The 27,632-nt window shown below is 45.8% G+C and overlaps 1 protein-coding gene across 2 annotated transcripts in view; it reads right to left on the bottom strand.

Annotated features, from left to right (window-relative positions):
- Positions 1-13,311: 13,311 nt before the first annotated feature.
- Positions 13,312-27,632, bottom strand: part of gatad2ab (GATA zinc finger domain containing 2Ab) — a 36,740-nt gene continuing 22,419 nt past the window's right edge. For both annotated transcript variants that reach the window (XM_083647856.1, XM_083647857.1), the window contains exons 2-11: positions 23,983-24,288; positions 19,152-19,278; positions 18,570-18,701; positions 18,234-18,305; positions 17,921-18,037; positions 16,779-16,967; positions 16,301-16,550; positions 15,734-16,161; positions 15,146-15,395; positions 13,312-13,757 (exon numbers count right to left, since the gene is read on the bottom strand). In XM_083647856.1, the coding sequence (XP_083503982.1) occupies positions 13,624-13,757; positions 15,146-15,395; positions 15,734-16,161; positions 16,301-16,550; positions 16,779-16,967; positions 17,921-18,037; positions 18,234-18,305; positions 18,570-18,701; positions 19,152-19,278; positions 23,983-24,275 (1,992 nt within the window). In that variant the 5' untranslated portion in view covers positions 24,276-24,288 and the 3' untranslated portion in view covers positions 13,312-13,623. The remainder of the gene's footprint in view (positions 13,758-15,145; positions 15,396-15,733; positions 16,162-16,300; positions 16,551-16,778; positions 16,968-17,920; positions 18,038-18,233; positions 18,306-18,569; positions 18,702-19,151; positions 19,279-23,982; positions 24,289-27,632) is intronic.

Genomic DNA, 27,632 nt, shown 5'->3' with positions numbered 1-27,632 from the left:
ATTGATCTCTTCCAGATATCTGGCACCGTATGGGTGTCGATTGACATCTGGAAGAGACGATGGCATGCTGGAGTTAGTTCCTCCGCACATGTTTTTAGGAGGAATGCACCACAATTACATGGTAAAGCATTCATTACATTATAGCATTCTTTTGAGAGCATTTGAGAGCGGACACGTAAGGAGCAGAAATTTCAGGCCCTGCCCTCTGGCTCCAGGTATAGATTAGGTAAAGACTAACATGTATAAGCACTCCTTTACCCCCACAGCCATTTCCATCCTGAACTCAGGTCGGGGGAGGAGATAGCTCTTCCTAAGTTAGTTGCTGTTGCTGTGGCTGTTTTTAGGATGCATTATATGCCCTTTACTTCTTGTCAGGTCGCCATTGTAAATAAGAATTTATTCTTAATAACTTGCCTGGTTAAATAAAGGTTAAATAAATAAAAATAAATAAACTTCTGGTCCCAAATGGTCATTTTTAGCACTGTCCTTTCATTTTTTTATTAATTTTTTTATTCTTTTATGCTTTTATACTTTTTATCGTTTCTGATCCTTTATCTTCTATTTTGGTCTTAAATCCTATTGTTTTTATCGCTGTAGCAGATGCTACCGAGTTCAGCGTATATTGTGATTTTGCACATACAGGTTGGTCAGTGAAGACTTCTTGTTGTTTGGCCTTCTAGCCCTCTGTACTCAGGTCACCACCCTTGTATTGTATTGTATACGTCAATTGCACTTTTTGTATGTATGGCTTATGCTGCAAAACCAATTGCCCTTCGGGGACATAATAAAGTCAACTTGAACTTGAACTTGAAATGGATTTCCTTTCGCTCTGACTGAAATGGTCTGCGCCATTGGGGGAGCTTATACCCGCAGCGGTGCAGCCTGCTTCCAGTGAGTCAGACTAACACGGCCCCCCTATGGCTACAATCAATCAATCAATCAATCAATCAATCAATCTATTCTGTCCTGGCTGATACATCTATCGTTAGACAGATAGCGAGCATAAGACTATCGGCACTCCAAGTTGAGTGTGATTTACTGAAATCTCGTTTGTAAAACTGCAACACCAATATGAGTGTGTATACATGCACACAATAAACGGATAACTGAGAATAATCAGGTAACTGGCAATAATCTGATTTCTGCGTTTACATGCACTTAGTAAATAGAGGGAACTCACCTCAAAGTGTATGAGTGGTCATTGACGGCAATGAATAAAATCAAATAACAAACTCAGCAAGACCGACGGCTTCTCAGTTACAGTGGGTGACAATATTGTCACAAGGAAAGATAAAATTACATACCTGGGTTCCATCCTAGAGGCAAATCTTTCCTGTGACAAAATGGCATCCAATGTAATCAAAAAAGTCAACCAATGAACTAGATTCTTGTACCGGATCTCTTCTCTGGTAAACAAGAATACCCTGAAGACTCTGGCAGGAGCACTCATTCAAGGGTACTACGACTATGCTTGCACCTCATGGTACCAAAGCACATCAAAGGCGCTAAAAACAAGATTACAAACATCACAAAACAAACTGGTCAGACTACTACTTGACCTTACTCCTAGAACCCACCTCACCCCTGCCCACTTTGACTACCTAGGATGGCTTAGAGTAGACGACAGAGTAGAGCAACTTGCAATGGGCCTGGTCTACAAGATACACTACACCACACAGGTACCCATGTACATGTCGAATTACTTCCCAAAGGTCAGTGAGTACCACGCCCACAACACCAGAGGGAGTTCCACAAACCATGTGCAACCCAGATTCGGCAATCGGCACAAACAAGGGACTAAACACATTTTGCAATTATGCCACAACAATGTGGAACGCCCTACCCACAGCCGTAAAAAGATGTGCATCCCTACCCACATTCAAAACCGCTCTTAAAGAGCACCTACGGGAGGCTGCAATTCGAAACTGGCCACCGTAAATGTCCAAACCTAAACCCCCCCCCCCCTCTCCTAATAGACAGTCTCCTCCCCACCTTATGTATTATATTTTCTCCCCACCGTATGTATATTTTTTCTCCCACCCACCCACCCCCTCCTAATGTACAGTCTCCTCCCCATCATATGTATATATTCTCTGTTAGGATCTATGGGTAACAGTACTGTATGGAGCAGCTCGGATCCAATGATGCCTTTTATTTAAGGTGCAAAATGGTCAGACAACGTTTCGACGTACATACGTCTTCATCAGGTCTAGACCTGATGAAGACGTATGTACGTCGAAACGTTGTCTGACCATTTTGCACCTTAAATAAAAGGCATCATTGGATCCGAGCTGCTCCAGACTTATTCTTTTAAGTATTATTGCGTCCCTCCTGTGATGCACCGGACCTGCCAGTTCCTACAGCTGAAGCGCAGTTGGATCCTTCACTTTTAACAGTACTGTATATTTGCATATCGTATATGTCACAAATGTAACAGTACTATATACCTGTATGTCATGTAGGTCATGCTGTATGTCATGTATGTATTGTATTAGGGCCCTATGCCATAAATGTCATGATGTCATGTATGTTGTGTATGTCATAAATGTCACTATGAATTGAAAATGGGGGACCCTGATGTAAACAAGACAAACGTCTTTCTCTGGTCTGCATCCCCTTGACAATTGTGTGTATTGAGCCGTACTGTATTGTACCCAATCTGCAATCTGTTAAATAAAGTTTTCATTCATTCATTCATTCACCTGATGACTCAGCAGTAACCTAGGTGTGTTTATGGGTTTCCTCATAAACTGATAACGGCTTAAAGTTAGCAAAACTCTCTCCCATTGTAATTGAAATGGCATGTGTGCTATGGATCATATTTGAGTATTGTCAGGATGCAGGTGGTAGTTTAGGCCTTGGTTGTGCATAATTTGTTTTCCTTAATGTGTTTGTGTCTTTCAATCTTACCTCCAGATGTCCTGCAGCTGTTGATCTGTAAAGAACAGGTGCCCCCTGAGCAGCAGGACCAGGAGCCCCCACACATTAAAGAGGAGGAGGAACTCTGGACCAGTCAGGAGGGAGACCCATCGCAGACCCACTCCTGGACCCCCTACAGTTTGCCTACAGAGCCAACAGGTCTGTAGACGATGCAATAAACATGGCCCTCCACCACATCCTCACACACCTGGACAATGCAGGAACCTATGCCAGGATCCTGCCAGATTTCAGCTCGGCGTTTGACACGATCCTCCCAGCCCTGCTACAGGAGAAACTCTCCCAGCTGGGCGTGCCCGACCCCATCTGCAGATGGACCACAGACTTCCTGACTGACAGGAAGCAGCACGTGAGGCTGGGTAAGCACATCACTGACTTTGGGTCCATCAGCCCCGGCGCTGCCCAGGGCGGTGTCCTCTCTCCAGCAGGGGTTGTAGCCATTTCAGTGGTCTGTACAGACCATTGGTCTGTACCACTAGGGGGCGCTAAAGCGAATGGTCCGGACCAGTTGGTGTGGTCCGTCACTGTACCACGGACCACTGGTGTGTGGTCGGTCAGGTGGTCAGTGTAGTCTGTCACGTGGTCCGTCAGTGTTCCTTCTCATTTTAATGCATGGTCAGTCAGCACAGACGCTCTGACCATGGTCCGGACCACTTAGTGTGTGGTCGGTCACCTGGTCAGTGTGGTCTGTCACGTAGGCTATGTGGTCTGTCAGTGTTCCTTCTTGTCACAATGCATCAGTCAGCGTACAGACGCTCTGACCATGGTCCAGACCACTTAGTGTGTGGTCGATCAGGTGGTCAGTGTGGTCTGTCACGTGGTCCGTCAGTGTTCCTTCTCGTCAAAATGCATCAGTCAGCGTACAGACGCTCTGACCATGGTCCGGTCGATTTAGTGGGTGGTCGGTCAGCTGGTCAGTGTGGTCTGTCACGTAGGCTACGTGGTCCGTCCGTGTTCCTTGTCATCTTAAGGCATCGTCAGTCAGTGTACAACATCGTCAGTCAGTGTACAGTGGTCGTGACCATGGTCACGACCACTTGCCTTGATGTGTGGTCGGTCATGTGTGCCTGTGGTCTGTCACATAGCCTACGTGGTCCGTGTTCCTTCTCGTCTTAATGCATGTCAATGACCATCATTGTTGGGCAGTTACTAAAGAGCACTGCAGGAAGATAAGCTATAGAGGGAACACTGACCACACAAGGCGGAGGACCACGTAACGTACGTGACAGACCACACTGACCTGACCACCTGACCGACCACACACGGCGTCCGGACCATGGTCGGTGCGTCTGTACAATGATCATAAGACGAGGAGGAACACTGACGGACCACGTATGTGACAGACCACATGACCGACCACACACTGAAGTGGTCGTGACCATGGTCAGTGCGTCTGTACGCTGACTGCGATGCGAGGTTTCTACAAAGCTGTCATGGCATTATTTTCCAACTGAGCTGAGCGGCCTGGCAGAATGAGTTTGTCATGGCTGAGCTGACTGAGGAAATGTGTTAAATCAATTTAAAAAACTCTATTCAAAATTATTTATCTCCCATGCATATCTAAAAAATAATGTGTCTAAGTTCTAGCTCTTTCCTCCTGTCGTTCGTTCAGGGTGCCCTAGATTAACTTACATGGTATTTTGTTGGCTTTGTTGTGGCACAGGGGAATTCTTGCATCCATGTAATCACACAGACTTATTCCTGTTAATTCTTTTATTCTCTTCACTGGAATTTTCCCATGTCTCCTTTATGTGCATCATTTTCCCATGGTGCAGCCGAGGGCAACACAAGCACTGATCATAAGACGAGGAGGAACACTGAGTCAAAGAGGTGTGCCTGGCAGCATAACCCGTCTCCTGGCATACTGGTATGCCAACCAGAATATGCAGGTCAGATGGGACAATAGAGTATCCACCCCCTTTGGTGTTGGTAATGGGGTGAGGCAGGGGGGGTTACTCTCCCCAGCTCTATTCAATCTATACATGGATGATTTATCTGACCAGCTAAATCACTGTAGGACTGGTTGTATGATTGGTAATACCTTAGTCAACCACCTTATGTATGCGGACGATTTGGCCATCGTCTCCCCTAGCAGTGCTGGGTTTCAACAACTATTGAATATCTGCTCCATCTATGGTGTCAAATTCGATGTAAAGTACAATGCCAAAAAAAGTGTGGTTATGATCTGTAGAACTAAAGGGGACAGGGATCTCACTTTTCCTGCTTTTTATTTGTCTGATAATGTTTTATCTGTCTGTGTTAAAACTAAATATCTGGGTCATTTTATGACAGACCAAATGTCTGATGATGACGACATGTACAGACAGCGCCGTATGTTATATGCCCAGGCTAACATGTTGGTTAGGAAATTCCACTTTTGTTCTGAGGAGGTAAAGATAAGTCTCTTTAGGGCCTACTGTACCCCTTTGTACACTGCCCCCCTGTGGGTTAAGCATGCGCGTAGCCACGGGTGCGCTAGGGTGTGCAAATGCCACCCAGACAGGCCACTGGCGCACCCAAAAAAATGGGGTAAAAAAAGTGTTTTGTTTTGTCTGCAAAACACATGTCAACGCTGTCATGCACTGTGTCCAACTGTCCGCTGCCCTATGTGCCCCGGAGCATCATGGGAAACTAGTTAAGCTGTCGTCCACGTAAAGTAAACAAATGCACGCACAGCAGCAGCAGCAGCAGCAGCAGCGCCAAATCAAGAAGACATGAAACAAAGCTCGCTTTTAAGCTTTTTCGGCAAAGGCAAGAAACGACGAGGAAGAAGATGACTCGTCGTCACCCTCCCCCTCAACAAGTGCGGATTGTAGTGCACCCGACCCGTTCCCGCACCTGTATTGGTGGTGTACAGTGGAGAACAGACAGATGATGATGAAGAAGATGATGCAGCCGAAACAATGACGTTAACAGCGGGGAACGCAGCCAACAACACACCGGAGGTTTGGGGCCAGAGGACACTGACGCTACAGATCTCTCTGCAGTAGACGAACATGCCAACCACATTTGCGTTCTTTCCCGACTAGAACACTCATTGGAAAAAGTAGGTGAGACTTTTTTGAGATACTAAACAAAGTGGTTTTACATGTTGCCAAAAAATACAATTTAATTGACTGCTTCTACCTGCTAATAATGAGTGCGAAAAGGAGCAAACAACACACAAATATTCCTCTAAATCTGGTTTGAAAAGACCCAAAAAAAAATTTGGCGGCGGCCACCAAATGGTCCGCCCCCTGGCACACCCTGGCTTTCTGTGGCACACCCAATGAGCCGAGTCTGGCTACGCTACTGGGGTTAAGTATAAAAAAGCTAGCCTCCACAAACTCCAGGTTGCATGACTGTATGAGGATTTTGCTGAGAAAACCCAGGTGGACTAGTGCAAGTGAACTGTTCTGCCATGCAGGTGTCAGCACTTTTCAGGCACTTTTAAGAACCTTGATGTACAAATTTATTGGGCGTCTAAATGTCTCTCAGAACTCGAATATCATGCTACTAACCAACCCTGGTATTAGTTCTGTCAGATATCAATCACATATGTGGAAGTTTTGGTATAAGTGCCTTTTATAGATATACTGTGTATTTGTGTGTTCTCTGAATTGTTGTCTGTTTGTTATATCTGGACCCTGTGTCTGCAAATAAAGTTGATGATGATGATGACTGACGGACCACGTATGTGACAGACCACATGCCCGACCACACACTGAAGTGGTCGTGACCATGGTCAGTGCGTCTGTACGCTGACTGCGATGCATTAAGAGGAGAAGGAACACTGACGGACCACATAGCCTACGTGACTGACCACCTGACCGACCACACACTAAATGGTCCGGACCATGGTCAGAGCGTCTGTACGCTGACTGACGATGCGAGGAGAATGAACACTGACGGACCACACTGACCACCTGACCGACCACACACTAAGTGGTCCGGACCATGGTCAGAGCGTCTGTACACTGACTGATGCATTTTGACGAGAAGGAACACTGACGGACCACGTGACAGACCACACTGACCAGCTGACCGACCACACACTAAGTGGTCCGGACCATGGTCAGAGCGTCTGTACGCTGACTGACGATGCGAGGAGAATGAACACTGATGGACCACACTGACCACCTGACCGACCACACACTAAGTGGTCCGGACCATGGTCAGAGCGTCTGTACACTGACTGATGCATTTTGACGAGAAGGAACACTGACGGACCACGTGACAGACCACACTGACCAGCTGACCGACCACACACTAAGTGGTCCGGACCATGGTCAGAGCGTCTGTACGCTGACTGATGCATTAAGAGGAGAAGGAACACTGACGGACCACGTGACAGACCACACTGACCACCTGACCGACCACACACTAAGTGGTCCGGACCATGGTCAAAGCGTCTGTGCTGACTGACCATGCATTAACTCATTCACCGCCAATGACGTCTTTGACGTGTTATCAGAAATAGCCCTCCCCGCCAATGACGTGTTTGACGTGTTTTTGTTTTTATTACTGCAGGGCGTAGTTTAAACACTTCCCCAGCCTGTCACATGGTATCAGGTCCCTAGCATCTAAGACAACACGTGAACAAACACATACCGCAGCTGTTGTTTTGAAATTGAGCAAGAGGAAAAGCAGAAAACTGGTAACGCTTCCTTGTGCAGACAGGAGAAACGCCATTGAAACGCGCCTCGGCGCGCTGCACGAGCTGGAGTCGCCTTCCTCTGTGCCAGCCGGGAGAAAGTAATCAAGAGATGTGTTTGATCATCGGAGGAATGAGGAAATGATCGATCAGTTTGCGAGGGCGGTGAGGACGTGTTGAATAGCCGAGGGGAAAACGGGAACGATCAGATAGCAGCAGGGAGGATATGACAGGGAGACATGGACGAGGACGGGTGCAAAATAAACACACAACAGCAAGGCACAAGGCAGAAGCGGCATTCACAGCAGCCCGCTGTCCTTTCTCAAGAGCTATTCAGTTCATGAAATCGCTGGGCTGCGTGCCCTCCAGTGTTGCTCCTGGCCAATCCCAGCGCCACAGGGCGTGGTTATTGCTTATCCTATGTGGGGTTAGAAATCTAAAAGGGGGATCGGGGATCGTGTGTGTGTGTGTGTGTGTGTGTGTGTGTGTGTGTGTGTGTGTGTGTGTGTGTGTGTCTGTCTGTCTGTCTGTCTGTCTGTCTGTCTGTCGGTGTGTCTGTCTGTCTGTCTGTCTGTCTGCACACTCACACCGAGTAAACTGTATTGTTGAATGTAAAAAAAAAGCACTTCATGTGTATATATATATATATATATATATTTTTTTTTTGTCATTTGTGTCCTAACGAATAATATTTACATGTCTGATGTCAATACAGTTCAAAATAAAAGAATTGAGAGTGAGTTCTTCCTGAGATTGTGCCCTTTTACAAAAATTGCCTTTTCTCCTGTTTATTTTCTCAGGGAGAACTTTTGGGGGAAAACAGGGTGTATATAAATGGCTATAAGTAGAGTACAGAACATGCTAAAAGCTCACTTTTTTTTTCCTGGTGAACCCAGAGACGTACATCTTCATTTTGAGGTATTGCAAATCACTCTGGTGCTAATAGATAATTTACTGTGGGTCTTGAAAGATGACCAACAATTATGAAAATCTTTGGCCTGTGCTAAATATTGGCAGTCCTAAACTGGCGGTGAATGAGTTAAAATGAGAAGGAACACTGACGGACCACGTGACAGACCACACTGACCTAGCCTAGGTAAACCCAGCCACCACGTGACCTGCTCTCTCAGTTCCCAGTCACTATCACACATAGTGACTGAGAACAGGTCTGAGAGCAGGTCACGTGGGGGATGGGTTTACCCAGGCTAACACTGACCACCTGACCGACCACACACCAGTGGTCCGTGGTACAGTGACGGACCACACCAACTGGTCTGGACCATTCGCTTTAGCGCCCCCTAGTGGTACAGACCAATGGTCTGTACAGACCACTGAAATGGCTACAACCCCCTCTGTGTTCACTGAAAACCACGGGAGGAGACATCACATCACCAGGCAGGATACTGATACATAATGTGACTGACAAGGAATGGGTTAACTGTAGGCCTACAACAATGTAATCCTATGGTCCCAGGTTTGCAAAAGCCAACATAAACTCAACCCGACTTCAACAAAGCAGCAGCATCACACACACCAGTGATGCCCATATAGTACCGCATTGGCAAGTGGGCCTCGTGGTGATGCAATACACATATTATGCAAACAGTATATAACTCATTCACAAAATATAAAGCAAAACACAAACAACAGATAAGTGCTGCTCAATGCACACGCACAGTCAGCATAATCAAAAAGTTCTTACCTTTAATGTTAGCAGTTCTTATTTCTTGACTTTTTGTTAGAAAAATCTGTGAGCAGGTCCTCATACTCCATCTTCTAGCGTTAGCTAACCTTAATGCTGCTAGCTGAGGCTGTGCAATGCTGCTGCCTACCAAGAAAGATGTTTCTTCCAGGTTCTCTTCTGCGCGGGTACAGCGCGAAACCAATTGTGAAGTCTGGCAAGCGAGACTACTTCTTAAATTTGTTTAGCATTTTTGCAAAAAAGCTAACGTTAATTTAGTCTAGTCAGTGGGACTTTTATTATTATTATCGTTGTGGCCGCTTCTTTCCTTTCTTTTCTCCTGCCTCGCGCACGCTCGCGCACACTTGACCTGACCTCCTCATCCTGACGACCTGATGATGCTCCGTTCAAGTGTTGTCTGAATAATCGGAAAAAGGAATGTCCCAATTGTGAAAATCAATCAGACAGTGCATTGCCGTTTGCTCACCAGTCACCACTTGCACAGACCAATAACAATAAATCATGAGAATCTTCTTGGAAAGCATTTTTATTTCATTCTGATTAGCCCGGTTAAAACCATCCGTGAACTCGGGGGTTGGGTGTATTTATCTTTGGATTGTATGCATCAACTTAAATGGCAACCAGTAGAATGAAAATCACCTGATTAACTAACTTTGTGATCTTGACTTATGAGTTAAACAAGGTACCATTTTGGATGTGTGTCAAGCGGCAAGTATCCACCAAATCATGTAAATTGTCCAACAGTCCCTGTGAACATGTCATGACCATGTTTATTCTCTGTAGCACTAGTGAAATATGAAGATGGGTATTTCAATATTTCACCCTATTTTTCCAACAGAAATGGACTTGCTAAAGTTTTTCTGTATTTTGTAGAATTAACTGATTCATCAGATAAACATCAGATAAACAAAGTGATTTAATTGGGTATGAAGTATAGATTCTCACTAGTTTTGTCTTCACAGTAGAAAGGGCTGAACCTCATGATCAGTTATAGTGTGCACTGCACACTATAACTGATCATGAGGTTCAGCCTCACACCTGCACACTGTGCAGATGCGTGTGTAATATTCCAATGTGACTAGATGTAGAAAAGTGAGCATGTGTTCACTTCCAGACTCTCAAGATTGTCTTCACCAGCCGGTTGTGATGTAATTGCTACAAATGGCTACAAATAGACGAAGGTCACAAATTGTAAAACGATATGTGGAATCATTAGAGCTGAACAAAAAAAAAAAAAATTGAACTTCATAATTTCCAAATTGCTGATGCTGCAATTGACCAAAATTGGGGTCTCCAAAATGGTTTTCTGAACAAGTTATTATATAGTATTGGTGAAAACCTTTCATCATAGTCAAACTCAGTCAATTCTGCAGTGACATCCTTTTCTTTTTTCAAAATCCCTTTCCTTTAAAATGTCAAGTTATTAAAGAAAATGCATGACAACAAAAAAACCTGTGATATGAATTTCAGTTTAAATTGTCAATACCGTTCAGCCCTATCAAACATCATGAATAAATACAAACATGCATGAGGGGTTAAAATTAGTTTTATTATTACTTGATAGAGCAGGGGGGGGGGAAATCCAAACAAACAATTATGTCTTGTACATCGTTTTCTATTCCACTTGGGATGCAATGCATTCAAAAGAGTGCTTCTATCCCAGGGAATGGGAATGGTGTTTTTGTTGTCAAACAGCAGCAGCAGGCAGTAGTCAGGACAGCACAGGGTTACATTGAGCAGGGCACAACATTGTGGGCTCATTCCAGGCTGTTGCATCCACGAGAGAATGTACAGACAACCTGGAATCTTCCCACTGCTACTTTCAAACAGAAATACAGAACATCTTGAGCATTTCAAATTAATCGAAACTTTGTTTATAGTCTCGTATTTCCATCGGTAGTGCTGCGCCATCCTGAATGTAACCCAGGTGTATTGCTATACACCCCAGGCCAGGACTTGGAAAACGAATAGGGGGCTAAACCTCAAATGGCACCCAATTGCCTAATGCAGTGCACTACCTTTTGGTACAGAGCCTGATCACAATGGCCTGATCGCACTCTGTGAGCTCTGGTCTGAAGGTGCGCAATACAGTTCAACAAGGTCTCAAATCTTTGTAAAATTCCATTGGTTTAGATGATCACATTATGAACATATTATGGAATCAAGAATGGGGTGATAAAAAAGCAAGACTGCAAGTTCTGGTTACAAACCCGGGGATAATCGACAATATTGCTTGAATATAAAGGGATGAAGCCGGGATTGGTGTAATGAGAAATTAATTGTTGACGGGTGGTTGGCCTCATCTGTACCATGTAGGTTCTGTAAGAACAGACAACATCCTACGTTAGTTAGTATGACTGATTTTATCTGTTGAGTGAGTTTGCATTATTATGCATATTGCTGGCAAAACAGAATTTTGAGAAGAAAACATTTTTAAAAAGCATCTGCATAAGAACTTGATTTACCACTTAAACTCAATACATTAAGATTTGATCCTTTCCAATTTGCCTCATTTTTATCTCTACTAGGCCACAGACACATTGCGGGTATGATCGGAGTGAAACTGGTTGATAAAGCAACTGGACCACCTCACTGGCATCAGAACTCATATTAGAACACATGACTTAGTTCTTAAATAAGGAAGTTCCATACACAATATACATGGGGCCTGTCACCGTTTCACATAGGACATACTGTATTTCACCACTAGCTTATCCTGTGCTGCTGCAATCTGTTAAAAATGCACTATGGCTCACATGAAAGGCATATCGCTCATTTCAAGGACCTGACATCGATCATACACACTTCAATGTAAAAGAAAGACTAAGAGATCCATGTCCTGTGTTGCTATAGGGGTTTTTGCATAACTACATTCTGAAAGCTGTCCAGCTTGTTTTAGACCAATTAAAGGGTGCGTAGGAGCCACTGGACACACAAGAAAAACTTAAGTGAAGATCCATTCAAACTTAGGGCATAAGCATATATCTTAACTAACATGACCCTATAAATAAACCCAGAGACAGAGTTTTTCTATAGAAGAAAAATAATGCACCACAATCTATGACTAAAAGCAAAACAATGTCATAAAATATGACATTCCTTACACCCCCTCTGCTTAGCGTGAATTCATCTTTATATCCAGAGAGGGTTCAAATAAACTAGAAACCTTCCAGCAGAAGGGATTCCATTTGGGCTCCACTAGTTCTTTGGAAGGTTTTTTACAATATTCAAGAAGAATAGTCCTCCAAAACATATGGTCCGTGTTTTTTTTAGATTAGTCAGTGAGTGAAACCACAATCTTGTTTTATTCCTCTTCATTTTAGAAAAAAACAAAGTCTTTAAAAGTAGGCCACAACACGGAACCCAGCAGATGTAAAACCACCTCAACAGTAACATTAGCCTGTAAATTCAGGCCTCGACAAGAGGCCACTTCCAAAATATCAGGGAGCACAATATCTCAAACACAGTATATGACTTACAGAAGAAAGAAGACAAAATCCTAACATTCAGCCGTACAAAATAATCCAACACACCACATCCACTTCTCTACTTTACACGCTTGTAGGTTAGCGAGAAGAGGCAGTCCCTGTGTGCGGATAGAGATATTTTTTTACAGTTCTTTTTTTTATTATATTCAATTTTGCAAAGCTGAAGCAGTTCTTAGTATTTAGTGGATGGTCCCTCGACGCTCAACCACAATCCCTGCAATGAGGTCTTCAGTTAAGTTGGGTTCTGCCACCACATGTGCCTGAGTCTGACTGTCTCAGACCGGAGAGGGGGAGGAAGTAAGGCCAATCTTTTATGGTGTACGATTTGACTTTCTCCCTGCCTAAAACCAGAGCAGGGTAGCTCCGTGACTTTGTGACGACTCCCTCTCGGTGCAAACAGGAAGTTCCCGCTGACATACTGGGAGGCAGAGGCGATGTCGCTGGAGGGGTTTTAAATTGTATGCATCCATGTCAGCACCCACCCCCCCCCCCCCCCCCCCCCCTCCCCCCCCCCCCCCCCCCCCCCCCCCCCCCATCCCAAGTTGCCCAGATTCTAGAGGAAATATTCCTTGTATCCCAGAAACCCAGGCGGTCGCAGCACAACTCCAAACTGGGATGAAGGGCTCAGGCGAGGAAAGGAAGATGGCGGCAGAAAGAGCAAAAAGAGGTTGAGAGGCTTTTTTTCTTTCATTTTTTTTTCTTTTCTTTTTTGCCCCAAACATTGGTCAGAAATTATTCTCCCCGGCATCATTTTGGCAGGAGGCAGAGTCCATTGTTAGATTGATAATGAGAATGTCTATGATTGATATTATTAATAATGACAGGGGTGATGGTTACTGTGGGAATAGGGGAACAAGGTTGTATTATTTCCATGTGTTGGCTGTCTGGGAGATGGAGCGGGAGGGAATCATGTCCAGCAGGTACTCTCGCTGACGCTCGACAGCAGAGGTGGTCTTATGGGCAGACAGGCTGGGGTTCACATAGGCCATGGTCACACCTGTCAGGAAGGAAAGAAAGAGACCAGCGGTCAACACGCGGGAGACCTCAACATCAAGCTCTGCTTTTGCATTTAAATGGATCAAAGATTCACTCTAACAGGAAATATACTCTTTGACCAACATACAATATCAAGAAGAGCCATCATCATCAAGTGAAGGAAGGAGGCAGAGATGGAAGAAGGAGAGCAGGGGAGCCCAATACATCGATCACGATCGACCGGTAGATCGCAAAGGCCGTGCTAGTAGATCATGTGCCATTCATAAAAACAAACCAGCATTTTAGCCCAGAGAGACATGCCTGCAGCTATCAGGCTGCCCTGTGATGATGACTGTCAGGGAGACAGACAGAAAACTCTGCCTCGCGCTGCAACAACAAACTTCACGGTACTTTGGTGAACCTGACGGTTTTCTGACAGAATTATGTCGACTTTGCCAACTCTGAATACAGAACGAACAGCGACGGACGGTGTTAACTTGCCCCTACCTGTAGCATTAGTATCCAGCAGCACTGTTCAACACAGTCCACAGAACATAACGTTAACTTGTTTCATAATCCTTGAAACGGGAGTGATTCCAGACTCGATGAGGAAAACGTTTTGTCAATGAAAATAAGCCTCAGTAAAGAAATAATGCTGCTTTGCTCTGTCCCTGCAGCAACATTTTTTTTTTGTCTTTTAAGTCGAGCCAGTGACGTGTGCAATGTATTCTGGGTGTTGTAGTACGATGATCCCCCTTAGAGTGATATGGGGAAAACTACAGCTGTTTTCTCTGTTCACAATTAAAAAATAATAATTGGACATTTCTACTACATAGGTGACCTAATTTAAAAAATCATCACATTCACAATGACGAAATAGGCCTTCTCAGGAATTTTACTTATTTATGCAAAAAGTAATAAAATAACTTTTCACATCTTTCATGGCATGCCTTTAGTGTTGCACCAGATTATGGAGTAGTATCGATCGATACCCATCCCTATGTAAGGTACATTTGTTAATGTATTTTCATCTTCTTCTTTTTTGCCAGGAAGGGGGGCATATTGAGCTGGTCATTTGAAAAGTAGCTCGCGTGGGCACCCCTGGTGTAGAGCGAGATGTACTAACTCCATGGAAAACCATTTCACCACTCAATCTGCAAAAACTGCACCTCTTTAGGGTTTCATTTCTGGAACGGATCAAAGAGACAGAAAGATACAAGGAGAAGCAGAAAGGAATAGTACAAAGACAAAGCCCAGCCCGAGGGAATGGGAAGAAAGAAGGAGAAGTGAGGAGTTGAGTGTAGGGAGAGAGGAATCCCCCTTAGGAGAAAGTGACAGACTCCAAGAGGAACGGAAGGGAAGAACGGGCGGAGTGCGTTCTCAGGCTAGCCTGGTCTCAGGTTTATCTACCTGTGTGACTGTGCCCAGCGCTCTGCTTCCTCCAGGCAGCCATGTTGCCCTGGTTACTGCTGCTGCCGGCGGCCACGGCGCTGACCTTTGCCCCCTGCTGCAGCGGGCGTGCTGCAGCGTGCTTACCTGGCCTGCTGACCAGCGCGGCTGCTGTCACCGCACTCTGCAGCTGAGAGGAGGAGGGGAAGGAGTGGGCCACACCCCGAGAGCTCATTGATGACTGGATGCTACGGGACAGCTGACCAGGACTCTGCAGAGAGAGCAAGGCAGGGGGATACAGGGTGCAATTTGGACACGTTAAATTATGAATACATTTTGACTAAACACAGACACAGGAACTGATCAGGCAGAGCCCTGACAGGTGGATGGAGGGGTAAAGACAGAGTGAAGATTCTGGGGGGGGGGGGGGGGGGGGGGGGGGGGGTGAATGGAGTGGGAGAGCAAATGGGAGTGTGTGTGTGTGTGTGTGTGTGGGGGGGGGGGGGGGGTAGTAATAGCAGGGCGAACCGGTACTGCACTAGTATTTCATTTTAATAAATTATATTATTTTATTAATATTGGTCCAGTAGCTTGAAGGTAAATGCTAACCTGCTTAATGGTGGAGTGGTGGCGAGCCATAGGCGTCCCTCTGTGTTGCTGCAGTTGCATGGCAGCCCTGACCTGTTTGTACTGATGGGACACCAGCACATGCTGCTCACTTTTGGACAGCGAGGGAGAGTGAGAGGTGGGGGTTTTGGAGACGGGGGAAGAGGATGATGAAGAGGCGGCGGCCTGCTGGAGGATACGCTGTTCAATCTCCTGCTCCTGTTGAAGCGCTTTAACAAAGGCTGCCTTCAGCCGATTGGTGTGTTCAGCCTTCAGGGCCTTCTTCTGATTGGATGACATACATTGGTCACAGAGGACGGTCCCAGCCTTCTCCAGTCGCCAACGGGAGGTAAAGTCTGTCTTACACTGGGCGCAGGTGTACGGCTCTTTGGGAATAGAGTTGGCCATTGCCGCAGCGGGGCCCAGATTACCTGTGTGATGAGAACAGGAAAGAGAACTTTCAGACAAAAGGTATACCGTTACTTAAGGCGATAAAAGCTTCACTCGCTCGAGTTTGGCCGCACGGATTATCCTGCAGAATAGCTTACCAGAGCGCAAAGATCTACCTACCTCTGCCGTGCATCTCTAGAAGTTTTTGCACCACCTCCTCTAGCCCCAACAAGTAGATAAACTCATTATTGGCTGCTGAAGGCAGGAAGTTGAACTCGGGGGCAGGTGGTTTGGGTGGAGGGATCTCTAACAGGGTCTTCTCCAGCTGCTTACGCAGCGCAAGCTTGGCGGCCGCCTGCCGAGCGGCGGGGGACTCATTGATGCTGGAGTTGGACGACACTGAAGAGCCCTTTAGGTTGGTCGGAGAGGCCTGGACACAAGCACAGAAAAGATGAGCAGGCGGTATAGTGAGAAGCAGCTTCACTGCCTACACCTTTGATAAGGCTGACCATACAGAGATACATTCATTAATAATACATTCATAATACAGATATGAATCGCTCGACTACATATCTATTCTGAGAGTTGGCAACTATGAAGATGGTGCTCCAGATGGGCGTGCACTGTGCAGCGTGTTTACGTGCATGCTGTGTCTCACCTGAGAGATGTTGACCATGACGTTGCTATTAGCCACCCGGATGAGTCCCTGCTGGATGATCCTCTGGCCCTGCACCTGGACATTGGGCACCGAGGCCCTGGGAGCCAGCAGCAGCGGAGGGGGGCCCGAACCGCTGTGCTGCTGATGCTGGCGCAAACTGGCTATCTGCTGGGGAGTCACCGCAATGGGCTGATAGCAGGCAGCACACAGGCAGGCCAGAGCAGAAAAACAGACATCACAGAGGACAAAGAGCCAGAGGCATGAGGAGATCAAGCGTGGAAAGTGAAAAGTGAGGAAGGGAGAAGCAACAGATAGAAGGAGAGTGGTGATATAGAAGAGATGGTGTGAATTAGTCGAAATTCATTATCACTGCAAAACTGGGACATGTAAGCCTACTCTATAAAACAGTTCAGTGAGCCTTCTTTAAAATCAAGAAGGTTTATCAAGAAAAAATAACATTTGCCAATTTAAAAGTATTTGAAATTAAAATACTTTCTCATTAGCAACGATTTAAATTAGTGGGTAATTCATTGTCATGATGTCAGCAGTATCTTCAATTAGGGATGTCACCGTGTACACGTGTAACTGGATAGTAAATCATATCCGTTTAGAAAAATCAATAACCGACTACCCGTCTTTTTTTTTGTCCTTTTAAATAACGCTTTTAAATAAAGTTTTGACAATGATTTTACTGTGTTTTGGACTCGCAATCATTAATTTCTTATCAAAAATAAACTGTTTAGAAGTTTTCTAACTTTAACGTTAGACTAATTAGTGCAGTAACGTTGCACGTAATGGACACATGGCCCATGTGACCGCGGCGGTCACAATGTAACGTTAATAAAGCGGCAGGGAAACCAACGAGGGACAATTTTGTGACTCGAAAACTCACAACATTGTTCCAGACACACAGAGAACATCGCTGCCGTCTATGGGTTTGGGAGGTATTTGAATGGCGACAGTGCCCTCTAGCGATTATATAGTGCAAATGCGGTAAAAAAAAAAAAAAAAAAAAAAAAGAACGACAACAGGTTAACCGGTTAAACGCTGCCAAAAGGTCCCGTGTACACGTTTAGAACATGTTGTAACCGTTGACACCCCTATCTTCAATCATACAAATGGTTGGGAAGTCCGGCACTGACCTGGGCTCCTCTGACCAGGGGTGGCATGACCACCTGGGAGTTGTGTTTGGACGGGACATGTTGTCCACCCCGCACCAGTGGAGGAGGGATCACAGTGCCGGAGCTACGGCTCGACACCTGTAAACACAACAATATTAGCAAATATAAAGGACACGTATAAAGAACATTCAACATCATTATGCTACTAAGTGCAGTTGAATTTGTATTTGTCATTGCCACAGAAAGGACACCTCAACTGGCCCCCGACTTGTGTTACACAGTACAGGAGAGTTTGCAGAGACGCTGGGTGCTTGTAGTTAAACGCAGTAGCTACCTGGAGGGGTCCTTTGCCTGATGGGATGCTACCTCTCACCAAAGGAGGCGGCGTAGCCACAGAGCCAGTGGACTGGAAAATAAGAGTGTATATAGTCAATACGTTTTCCTGCGCTTGAGGGGGATGAGCAAGCAGCATGCATTCATGTTTTAATGTTTCCATTAAGGATGTCATCAGGACAACAACAAAAAAGGGGAGAAAATCAAGAAAACGTGGATCCTTGAGAGTTGTGGCCATAAAACCTGAAATCACATCTGTGTTGCACCGATGGGTTCCCATAGCGTACATCTCCAACTCACTCATAGCATACATGTGTAAGGTTTATCTGTGCTGTACCTTTTGTACAGTGCTCTCCTTCTGGATCTGGCTCTGTCGTAGTTTCTTCAGCAGCACCAGCTTGGCCTCTTGGAGCCGCAGTTCCTCCTTCAGCTGTTTAATGAGGCGCTCCCTCTCCTCAGGGCTGCTCTTCTACACACATCACAACAAAGAGAGGGGGTTTAGGAGGCTCTTCTACACACGTCACAACAAAGAGAGGAGCTTTAGGAGGCCTCATATTTTAACTCCCGCCCCCCAAACGGGATGGTCTGTTTATCAGACAGAGCTGACGTGACAAGGCTGACCAGGTTGGTTTGTGACAGATGGATCTCACCAATCCAGCTGAGGACAGATCAGAGTGCAAAATGCAGGCACAATTCTACTCAATGTCAGGAGTGAACTGGTCCAAACATTATGCCTTCATAATGAATCCGTCAACAAACGTCTGCATGGCAGTAGGGAGCATTTGAGTGTGACAGACAGCCATCAATTTATTCTGTTTTGTCTGCCTGCCTGGCAGCACCCATCATAACGTGGGGATAAAGACTGGATAAGAGATCAGATTGTGTTGTGTGCAGCAGCGTGCAGATTCAGTTCTCTTACCATGAGTTTATCTGTGTCCGTCTTTGTGAAGCAGTGGCCATTCATGAGGGGACTGGACGGCTCATTGTCCGACAGCACGATCACATCATCCGGCGACGATGGGGGCTGGCACTCTCTCTTTATGTCACTGAGGGGGGCAAGCAATCAAAGAAAAAGCCAACTTTATTAGGAATACAACTTATTAATCAACCCCATTGTGAGACTACTCTATTTCGAGCTAGATGTATCACAACAAGCGTCACCAGACACACACTTGTAGTTTTGTCTTATATCCAGTAGATGGCGATGTGCAACAATGATTTTCCCTTGACCGTCACAGGGCAAATGTGTAATGGGACACACAAGACGACGAGATCCAAGAGATCAATAGTGGTGTAATGGCGGCAGGGGATGTGGGAGTGAGGCGAGCTCGCTTCACCGCCTCATCTCCACTGAGGGGCAACACAGACGTAGACCTCCTACTCCCTCCTTTCCACCAGAGGTGGCAAAAACTGAGTTCAAACTACATGCCAAGGGCAAATCAATCATAATGGATTTTTTTTTTAGGACAAGAAGGGGCTTCCAAGCCTAAGTTAAGATAAGGAATCATAACTTATTTTATGAATTCCTACACACTGAGGAGAACACAAATGAGCACCGGTAAGCTATGTAACCATCAATCTGGGGAGATGGTGAAGACTGAAGCACTAGAAGAGAGAAGTCTCAGTAGTAAGGAGGACCAGGTACAGGGTGGAAAATGAGGTAAAGTGAGGGAGGTGATATGTGATGGTATGCAACAGGAAGCGCTTTGAGGGTTAATACCATGTGCTGGCTTTGGTGGGGTGGGGTTGAATCAATTCAGGTCCCTAACATTTGGCGTTACGCAATGAAGTAATGTAGGTGAAGTTAGTTATATAATTGCTCAGGAACCGTCGAGCAAGAGGCTTCAGGCCAGGGTTGGGTTGGGCTTAGGCCCAGTTCAGCACCCAGGCAGGGCCTCAACCCTCTCCCTACCTCCCTGGCGAGGCCTATAAGGCCTATAAGGCCTAGCCAGATGGGCACAGCCTGGGCCTCCGCTCTCCCCTCCCTCCCAGCTGCGGACACCAGAGTCGCAGAGCTGAGCGGAGCAGAGGTCCGCTGGAGACACTGGAGAGGGTGACAGTGTGGGGGAGGGGAATAAATGGCCAGGAGCCAACCTATTGTGTACACTCACTCACTCACTCACTCACTCACTCACTCTGTCACTACTTCACTCACCCCTCCCCCACCCTTACTTACTCGTTCATTCTTTATTCTCCAACTCACTCAAGTCAATTCTTCACACCATTCTTCCCTTTACACACTCACGTCTTCAAACACTGTTCTGCCCTATCCTCTCCTTCCAGACACCATTGCTTTATGACTTGTGCAGAGACGGAGCAACAGAACGGCCAACAACTAACTCTACGTGCAAACCTAGCATGGGCAGCTCCAAAGCTATGTGACTATGTGATAATAACCATGTCTTTACATTTGCCAGAATTGTCTCATTATGCAAGATGACAACATACCACAACATACATCTAGCTAGCATCACAATGTTGATACTTTCCCCACCTGTAGTTAAAAATAAAACACACACACACACACACACACACACACACACACACACACACACACACACACAAACAATATCAATTCCTGGAACACTACAATCATGCTTCTACTTCCTGGGAGGGACTTCCCTGATGCCTCTTCATTCAAATATAGAACCAAGCCTAATGTCCACTAGGCATTGTTTGAACACTCAGTGCCATTAGAGAAATATGACTTTGAAACCACAGCTGATGCCTGAGGAGGGCAGCAGCTTTTTTTCATGCCTGGCTCTGAGTCTGTTTACATTCTGCCAATAATATTACAAACGACATCTGACACAGCAGTGGCAATAGGAGGGGATCAATAGCTTTCTTATCATCATCATCACTCATCGTTCATAAAGTTAAAATGCTAATCATGCAGATCCCAGCCTCTCTGACAAACTCAGATGGACTGACTTTAGTGGCTTATCAAGATGTGGTGTTTGCTACTAACAGCTTACACAAGCGTCACAACAACAACCCGCACCAGCTTGGTTACGTAAGGTCCAGTGCGTCTGCATGCCTCGGCTTCACACTGACTCTACTACAGTCGTGATGAATCAGACATTATTGGCCGCAGTGGGCTACTCCATTGACAATACGGCTCCGTCAATGGCGTACAGTCCTACGAAGCATCACCAAGCATCGCAACTCATAGGGAAGAGGAGTTGGGGGTCAAACAACACATGCTGGGGGCTACACGGGAGCCAAAGGTGACATTTGAGTGAACTGGTGATTATATCAACACAGATCAAACACACAGCAACGCACCCGACCATTTGAGTAACCTCTCCCTTTCCTTCTCAATGCCATCACCTCTCAGTGGGTGTATTTATCACTCTACCAAACACATCACATGACATCAGGCATTTCTCTGCGTGGTCATGTGACACACCCACCACCCCCCCCTGCTAGCCCCTCCTTCCTCTAACTGCTCCTTCCAATGTGGAAACCATGGCAACGGCCAGTTGGAACCAGTTTGTGACACATAGCCTTCATTTTGTGTGAAGTGTGAGGCAGAGTTCAGGTGCTGCCGAGGGAGAAAATGGAGCCCGGGCCTCGGGAGCCTCAAACTTTCCAAAATGGGGGCAGGCCACCGACAAGCACACATCCACTTCCTGTGTGACTCCTGTCAGACCACTAGCTAGTGCAAAAGTAGTAGTGGTGAGAAAACTCCAGCAGACACAACTCCACGCACACTCCACGCATGCTGCACGAATCCAAACACAAACAAGTATTCACATTAATCCATATACTTTTTTTTTTTTTACACACAAATGCTCTGCTTCAGTTGTCAGCTTGTCTCAAGTTTTGTCTGCCATCCAAAAATCCTCCCACTACACCCAAATAAGGAATCGACACAAATTTAAGCATCACCAAATGTATTGCTCCAGGCAGCACACTGATGCTGCCATATCTTTATTTTCACATATACAAACTATAGGTGTTAAGTGCTTCAACGCTGAGAATGGTGGATTTTGTCCAGTTGGACATACTTTTATGACTATAAAGGGTATAATTTGTGGACAACGTTGTCTGGCTTCCACTACTAAGACCCATGGTAAAGGAAGATGCGAGGACAAACTAGGGATGCCGAAGACTAGTCATCCCTAGTCAGTTAAACATTTAAACGCCCACTCCCTCACTAGTCGGCACGAGAAATACTCGTCGGTTAAACGATAATTAAATGATCATAATAATGAACAATGCGGGCGGGAGCTGTTGCATCTTTACCAGCCACTACTGTAGCCCGCCTCCTCATGCCCGGATGTAAACAAACCAGACGTGTGTTAGAGGGAGTGGAGCAGCATTGGCTGTAATGTAGTGGAAAGGACCGGAAGGGAGAAGGCATCTCATAAAACCAGCACAGTTTGGCAGTATTTTGATGAAGTAAATGAAAATATGGTTGTATGTAGGCTGTGTCAGATAAAACTGGCTTATAACGTTAACCACTCAACCGACATTCAGCACAGGCATGTGGACGCGCAAGGACATGTGGACACTATGGCATTGCGAACGTGTTAGCCAGACAAGCTCACCCATTAGCCACACAAGATAACACAGCTCATAGGCAATGAATGGGCCATTCCTTGACTGCACAAGATGCTTCCACTCAACTTTGTTTAACGCAGAGGCTTCCGAAAGTGAAATGGACTATATTTAGCCTGAATACACGGTACAGGGGTGAGTTGTTGATGTTTTCTGATGTGCAATGTTCATAACAGTGCAAAATGTTGTGAATATTGACGATTATGACGAACGTAATTAACGTTTTAAATGGCTCACCATTAAAATTTCCGTTTAAACGTCTGGAAAATTAGTCGCCACCGGCATCCCCAGTACAAATTCCCTTTCCATGCAAACTTTACATAAATGTCATGTCTCTCTTCTGAGCAACAAGACGCCTGCCTCAACACAGGAACATCCCAAGACATTTCCTAGTATTAACTCAAAAGCTCAATATAGACGGATTCAACTCGACAATATAAACATTATAAATTGCCCCCAGCTCACTTCCTGTTGCAATGTTTGCTAGCACAACAACTCAGTGGTGCCCAATGTGGGGGTCGCAGGAAGGTGGGTCGCCAGATGATTTCCAGATTGTGTGAAAGAGATCTAAATAATGTGTGAAGTACAGAATGTGTGAAATACAATGCAAAAACTATTTAAATAGCACATTTTAACTATAATAGTTAGGTTTTGTTTACTCTATTTAGTGCATATGTGCACAAACTTTTGTATACTTCAACAACCACCTCCGGGGATAGTGGGGGCCTCTGGTACCGTTTATTTTGTGGGTCGGGGGCTGAAAAGTTTGGGAATGCAATAACCTTGCAATAACTGACAATAAGCTAGCTTCCAAACTGTTCCACAATTGCATGAAAACCGTCATATATATGGTCTATCATTATTACTCCATAGAACAACAAGGACAAACAGAACATTCATCCCCACATCCATTGGACTAATAAACGGACTCTGACACCCCCCCCCCCCAAGCACCACCCACCCAACCCCCTCCCCTAGCCCAATCTTGTGATGTGTTGACGTTGCCAATAACTGTTGTTGTCTTGTCTTGTGCTGTTGTCTTGTCTGATGCTCTTGATGTCCTTTTTGCCAACAACCATGATGTACAAACCAATTTTCCTAACGGACAAATAAATACTTCATTCATTCATCACCATCTTGGTGAATAATGGCTAAATCAAACCCTGTGACATTTCTCCTCATCTTACCTCTTGGATGTGCTCATGTCGACAGGCTCGTCTCCAGTCTGCACCTCCACCTTGATGGTGGCCTTGACCTCCCCAGCCTTCAGCATGCTGGCTGCCACTTTCACAGCCTGCTCACTCTTCACCTTCACGCCCTCCTCTCCAGATGCCACCAGGGACAGGGGACCTCCAGCTGGGTCGCCCTTCTCCAACTTCACCCGTTTACTGTCCATGTCCTCCGGGGACCCAGGGGGAGCTGTATCCCTCTCCAGGGCCCGTTTCTGGCTGCGTGTCTGACGCACTGCCTCCTCCGACATGGCTGCTCTCTCCCTAGAGGAAGACAGAGTTAAGAATACATTAAGTTTACAGAAAAAGAAACCGCACAAAATAAACCACTCACTTAAACTCATGACTATATGCATACACAAAGACAGAGCTGGATACACAGTTTGGGTCAGAGATAGTCAAGATGTTTAAAAATAAATCTGTTATTGAGATGATCACTGGATCTCATTGCATAACATCCATCTCTGAGGGACGTAACCCAGCTACCAAATAAATCCGTGTAAACCCAGGTTTTTGAGGGAAATGGCCTATTTCAAATCATGCAAACACTTTAATTGAACCACCACCATAATTGGATCATTCACAGTGATTGGGTAGATGAACATGTAGCCAGTGTTCCATTTAGTTGGCATTTCGAGCTGTAAAAGGGACAGCCCCGAGGCTGAGGTGTTCAGGCGTCTCCTGTCTACTGCCAGTGTCCCAGATGCTGACCCAAATCTCAGTCCTTACAGTAATAGCACAGGATGTTGAGACCCACTTGGCTTTCTGGGAAAACCTATTACACAGCATAATAATAATAATAATAATAATAATAATAATAATAATAATAATAATAATAGAATTAAAAAGGGGGGGCAAAATCACACAAACATTGAGCAAACATTTGCACGTAGAAGTACAACAACGTGGGATTCGTATTCGGATGGGTGTGTGGTGGGGTTACCGTTATCAGATGAATGGATAATGAGTCATTGGCAACATTTTTAGGCCTATCTCCCAATTTAGCTGAATGGTTTTGCTCCTTCAGATAGTGAATCATCATAGCCGTTTATAATTATGTATGTTGTATTATGATTATTTTATATTTTTACATGTTGTTTGTGTTTCTGCTGTTCTGTTTTAAAACATTTTGAAAAATGCTGAATGAAGCTTGCCTTGACGCCTAAACTTCAGAATAGGCAAGATGTGTTATCTAAGTGGCTTTAAAGGGCCTATATTTTGCTAATATAATGTATTATTTTATTGATGGCCTCCACTAGAGTAGCTTTGCATGATTCATAGATTAAAAAAAACTCGTTTATCTTGTACTGGCTCTCACGCGCCCCCCTTCAGTTCACCCTCTGTCTGAAACGGACGGACGGACAGATGGACAAGAAGTACCCCCTGTAGTAGTACCTCCACGTACCCCTAGGGGTACGCATACCCCAGTTTGGGAACCCCTGATTTAGGGTGTCAGTACAAGATTCAAGAACCACACAACACTAAAATACATTTTTGTAGGCAGATCTTAAAGTTTTGGATTTCAGACACTGTCTTACGTGTGCGTGCGTGCATGCGCGCGCGTGCACAGTAAACCTCAGCACCTCTGCAAAACACATGCACACTACACTGCTGGGGGAAATGCTCCCAGGGGAAACAGTGTGGTGATGCTGTAATGGTGTGGGGAATGTTTCCTTGGCACACATGAGGTCCTGCAGTAGCAAATGACTGCTGACCAGGTGCACGCTTTCTTTCATGGCCACAGTGTATCTATTTTTCAAATGGATACTTCAGGCAGGATAACATGCCATCCATGTCACATTGTGTCTCAAGATGGTTCCAGGAATATCAGAGACTTTAGATCGCTCGCATGGCCTGAGCGAACTCCAGGACTCAACCCAATACAGCACATAGGGGTGAGGCGCCGTGGGACGGGATGTTCGCAGTAGGAATGTGCCACTGAAAAATCTGCAGGAACTGTGTTATGCTATTGAGTCAACATGGAGCAAAATCAGTGTGGAATGCTTCCAGCTCCTTGGTGGATCTCTGCCTCGAAGAATTCATGCTCTTGTGTTGGCAAAATGGAGCCCCATAAAAGAAAAACAGACATCAAAGCCTAATTGATCGTCCATTCCGGGCTGAATTGGACCGTCTATTCAAGAGAGATGGACGCCACAAACACACCATCTTGTCTTTCCGACGCCGACTCAAGGTCTTTCTAGTCCGCTGGACCGCTGTGACGTCATCACAGCAGCTCCACATGACCCTTCCCAAGATTCCACGAGAGACACAAAGCACTTCCCTGAAAACCGGTTCAAACTGGTGTGCGGCTGAGAGGAGGCTGGGGCAGGTTTAACCCCTGGAGAGACACAGACTGGCAGAGGGAAGGGAAGGGAGGCGAGACGGGGAGGCCACAGACGCCTCAACAACACACGGAGGAGGGAAGGAGGAGGAGGGAGGAGGAGCAAATGATGCCATCGCCGGGCGGACATTCCAAAACACGTGTCTGCCAGACGACAGGAGACTGGAAGCATCATTGACACGACTGACTTCTATGGAGGTCAAACCACACCACACACTGAGAGACTTCAAAAGCCAGCCAGTCATCCAAATCCCCCCCCTTCATGATATCCGATACTCTTAAACGAAGATGAACGTTCTTTCAATATTCTTTGAATACGATAACATTGTAAAACATCTGCTCTGCCACCCATTAGGGCTCGCGAGATTGATCGGCCTCCCTAATCTAGTACAGTAGTTCACCGCCGGGATAACAATCTACACAAAAACAGATCAAGGGCAGATCGTGGAAATCGCAATTCAGCATTTTTCGCCAAATCCGTATCTGCAGTACGGCTGCAGAATGAATCAGTCCTCCTGATCATCCACATGTGTTCATTCAGCCTAGGCCAAGGTTTATTTTTACTCCAGCTAGTGCACACGCCACAAACCCTGAGCCTTTGCAAGATGTAGAGCATAGCAATAACTAAAGCAACCAAATCATCCAAAACAAAACAACCGCTACAAAGCCAAAACATCCAGTATTGCGTGTGTGTGTGTGTGTATGTGTGTGCTGATGGTACAGTAAGGATGCCCAGTGCGTGTGTGTGGGCCTCCGAGACAGCCTGCACTGGCAACAAGGACAGAGGTGCCCTGCTGTACCATCCCTAGACACAAAGGCCATCTATCTGCATGAGATGACAGCTTGTGTCTTGGTGTGTGTGTGTGTGTGTGTGTGTGTGTGTGTGTGTGTGTGTGTGTGTGTGTGTGTGTGTGTGAGCGTACCATCGGCCATATTGTGTGCGCGCATTCTCCACGGTGCTTCAGAAACCACAGTTTACCTGCGAGCATGACCGTGGGAACGGTGGCTGCAGACAGAGTGCTCTAACTGTAACAATGCTGCGGTGAACTCTGTCAGGGTACAAAAATGACTGTCAGCCTATGGGACAGTGCAGCGTCAGATCTGTATGTCACTACAGAGCTGCGATAGCTGGCAGATAACACCTAGCACAGCCCTCTCCAAGGGACCTCTCCTCGGTGAGGTGCTACCGGTGTTGTGTGTGTACATGCAGGTCTCCAGGCGCATGGCTAGTGTTGTCCCAGGAGAGATGGATGGCATCATGAATGCA

This window comes from Poromitra crassiceps, assembly GCF_964638095.1.
Source record: "Poromitra crassiceps genome assembly, chromosome: 12".
NCBI classification, from domain to species: domain Eukaryota; kingdom Metazoa; phylum Chordata; class Actinopteri; order Beryciformes; family Melamphaidae; genus Poromitra; species Poromitra crassiceps.
This window is presented reverse-complemented; position numbering and strand designations above follow the sequence as displayed.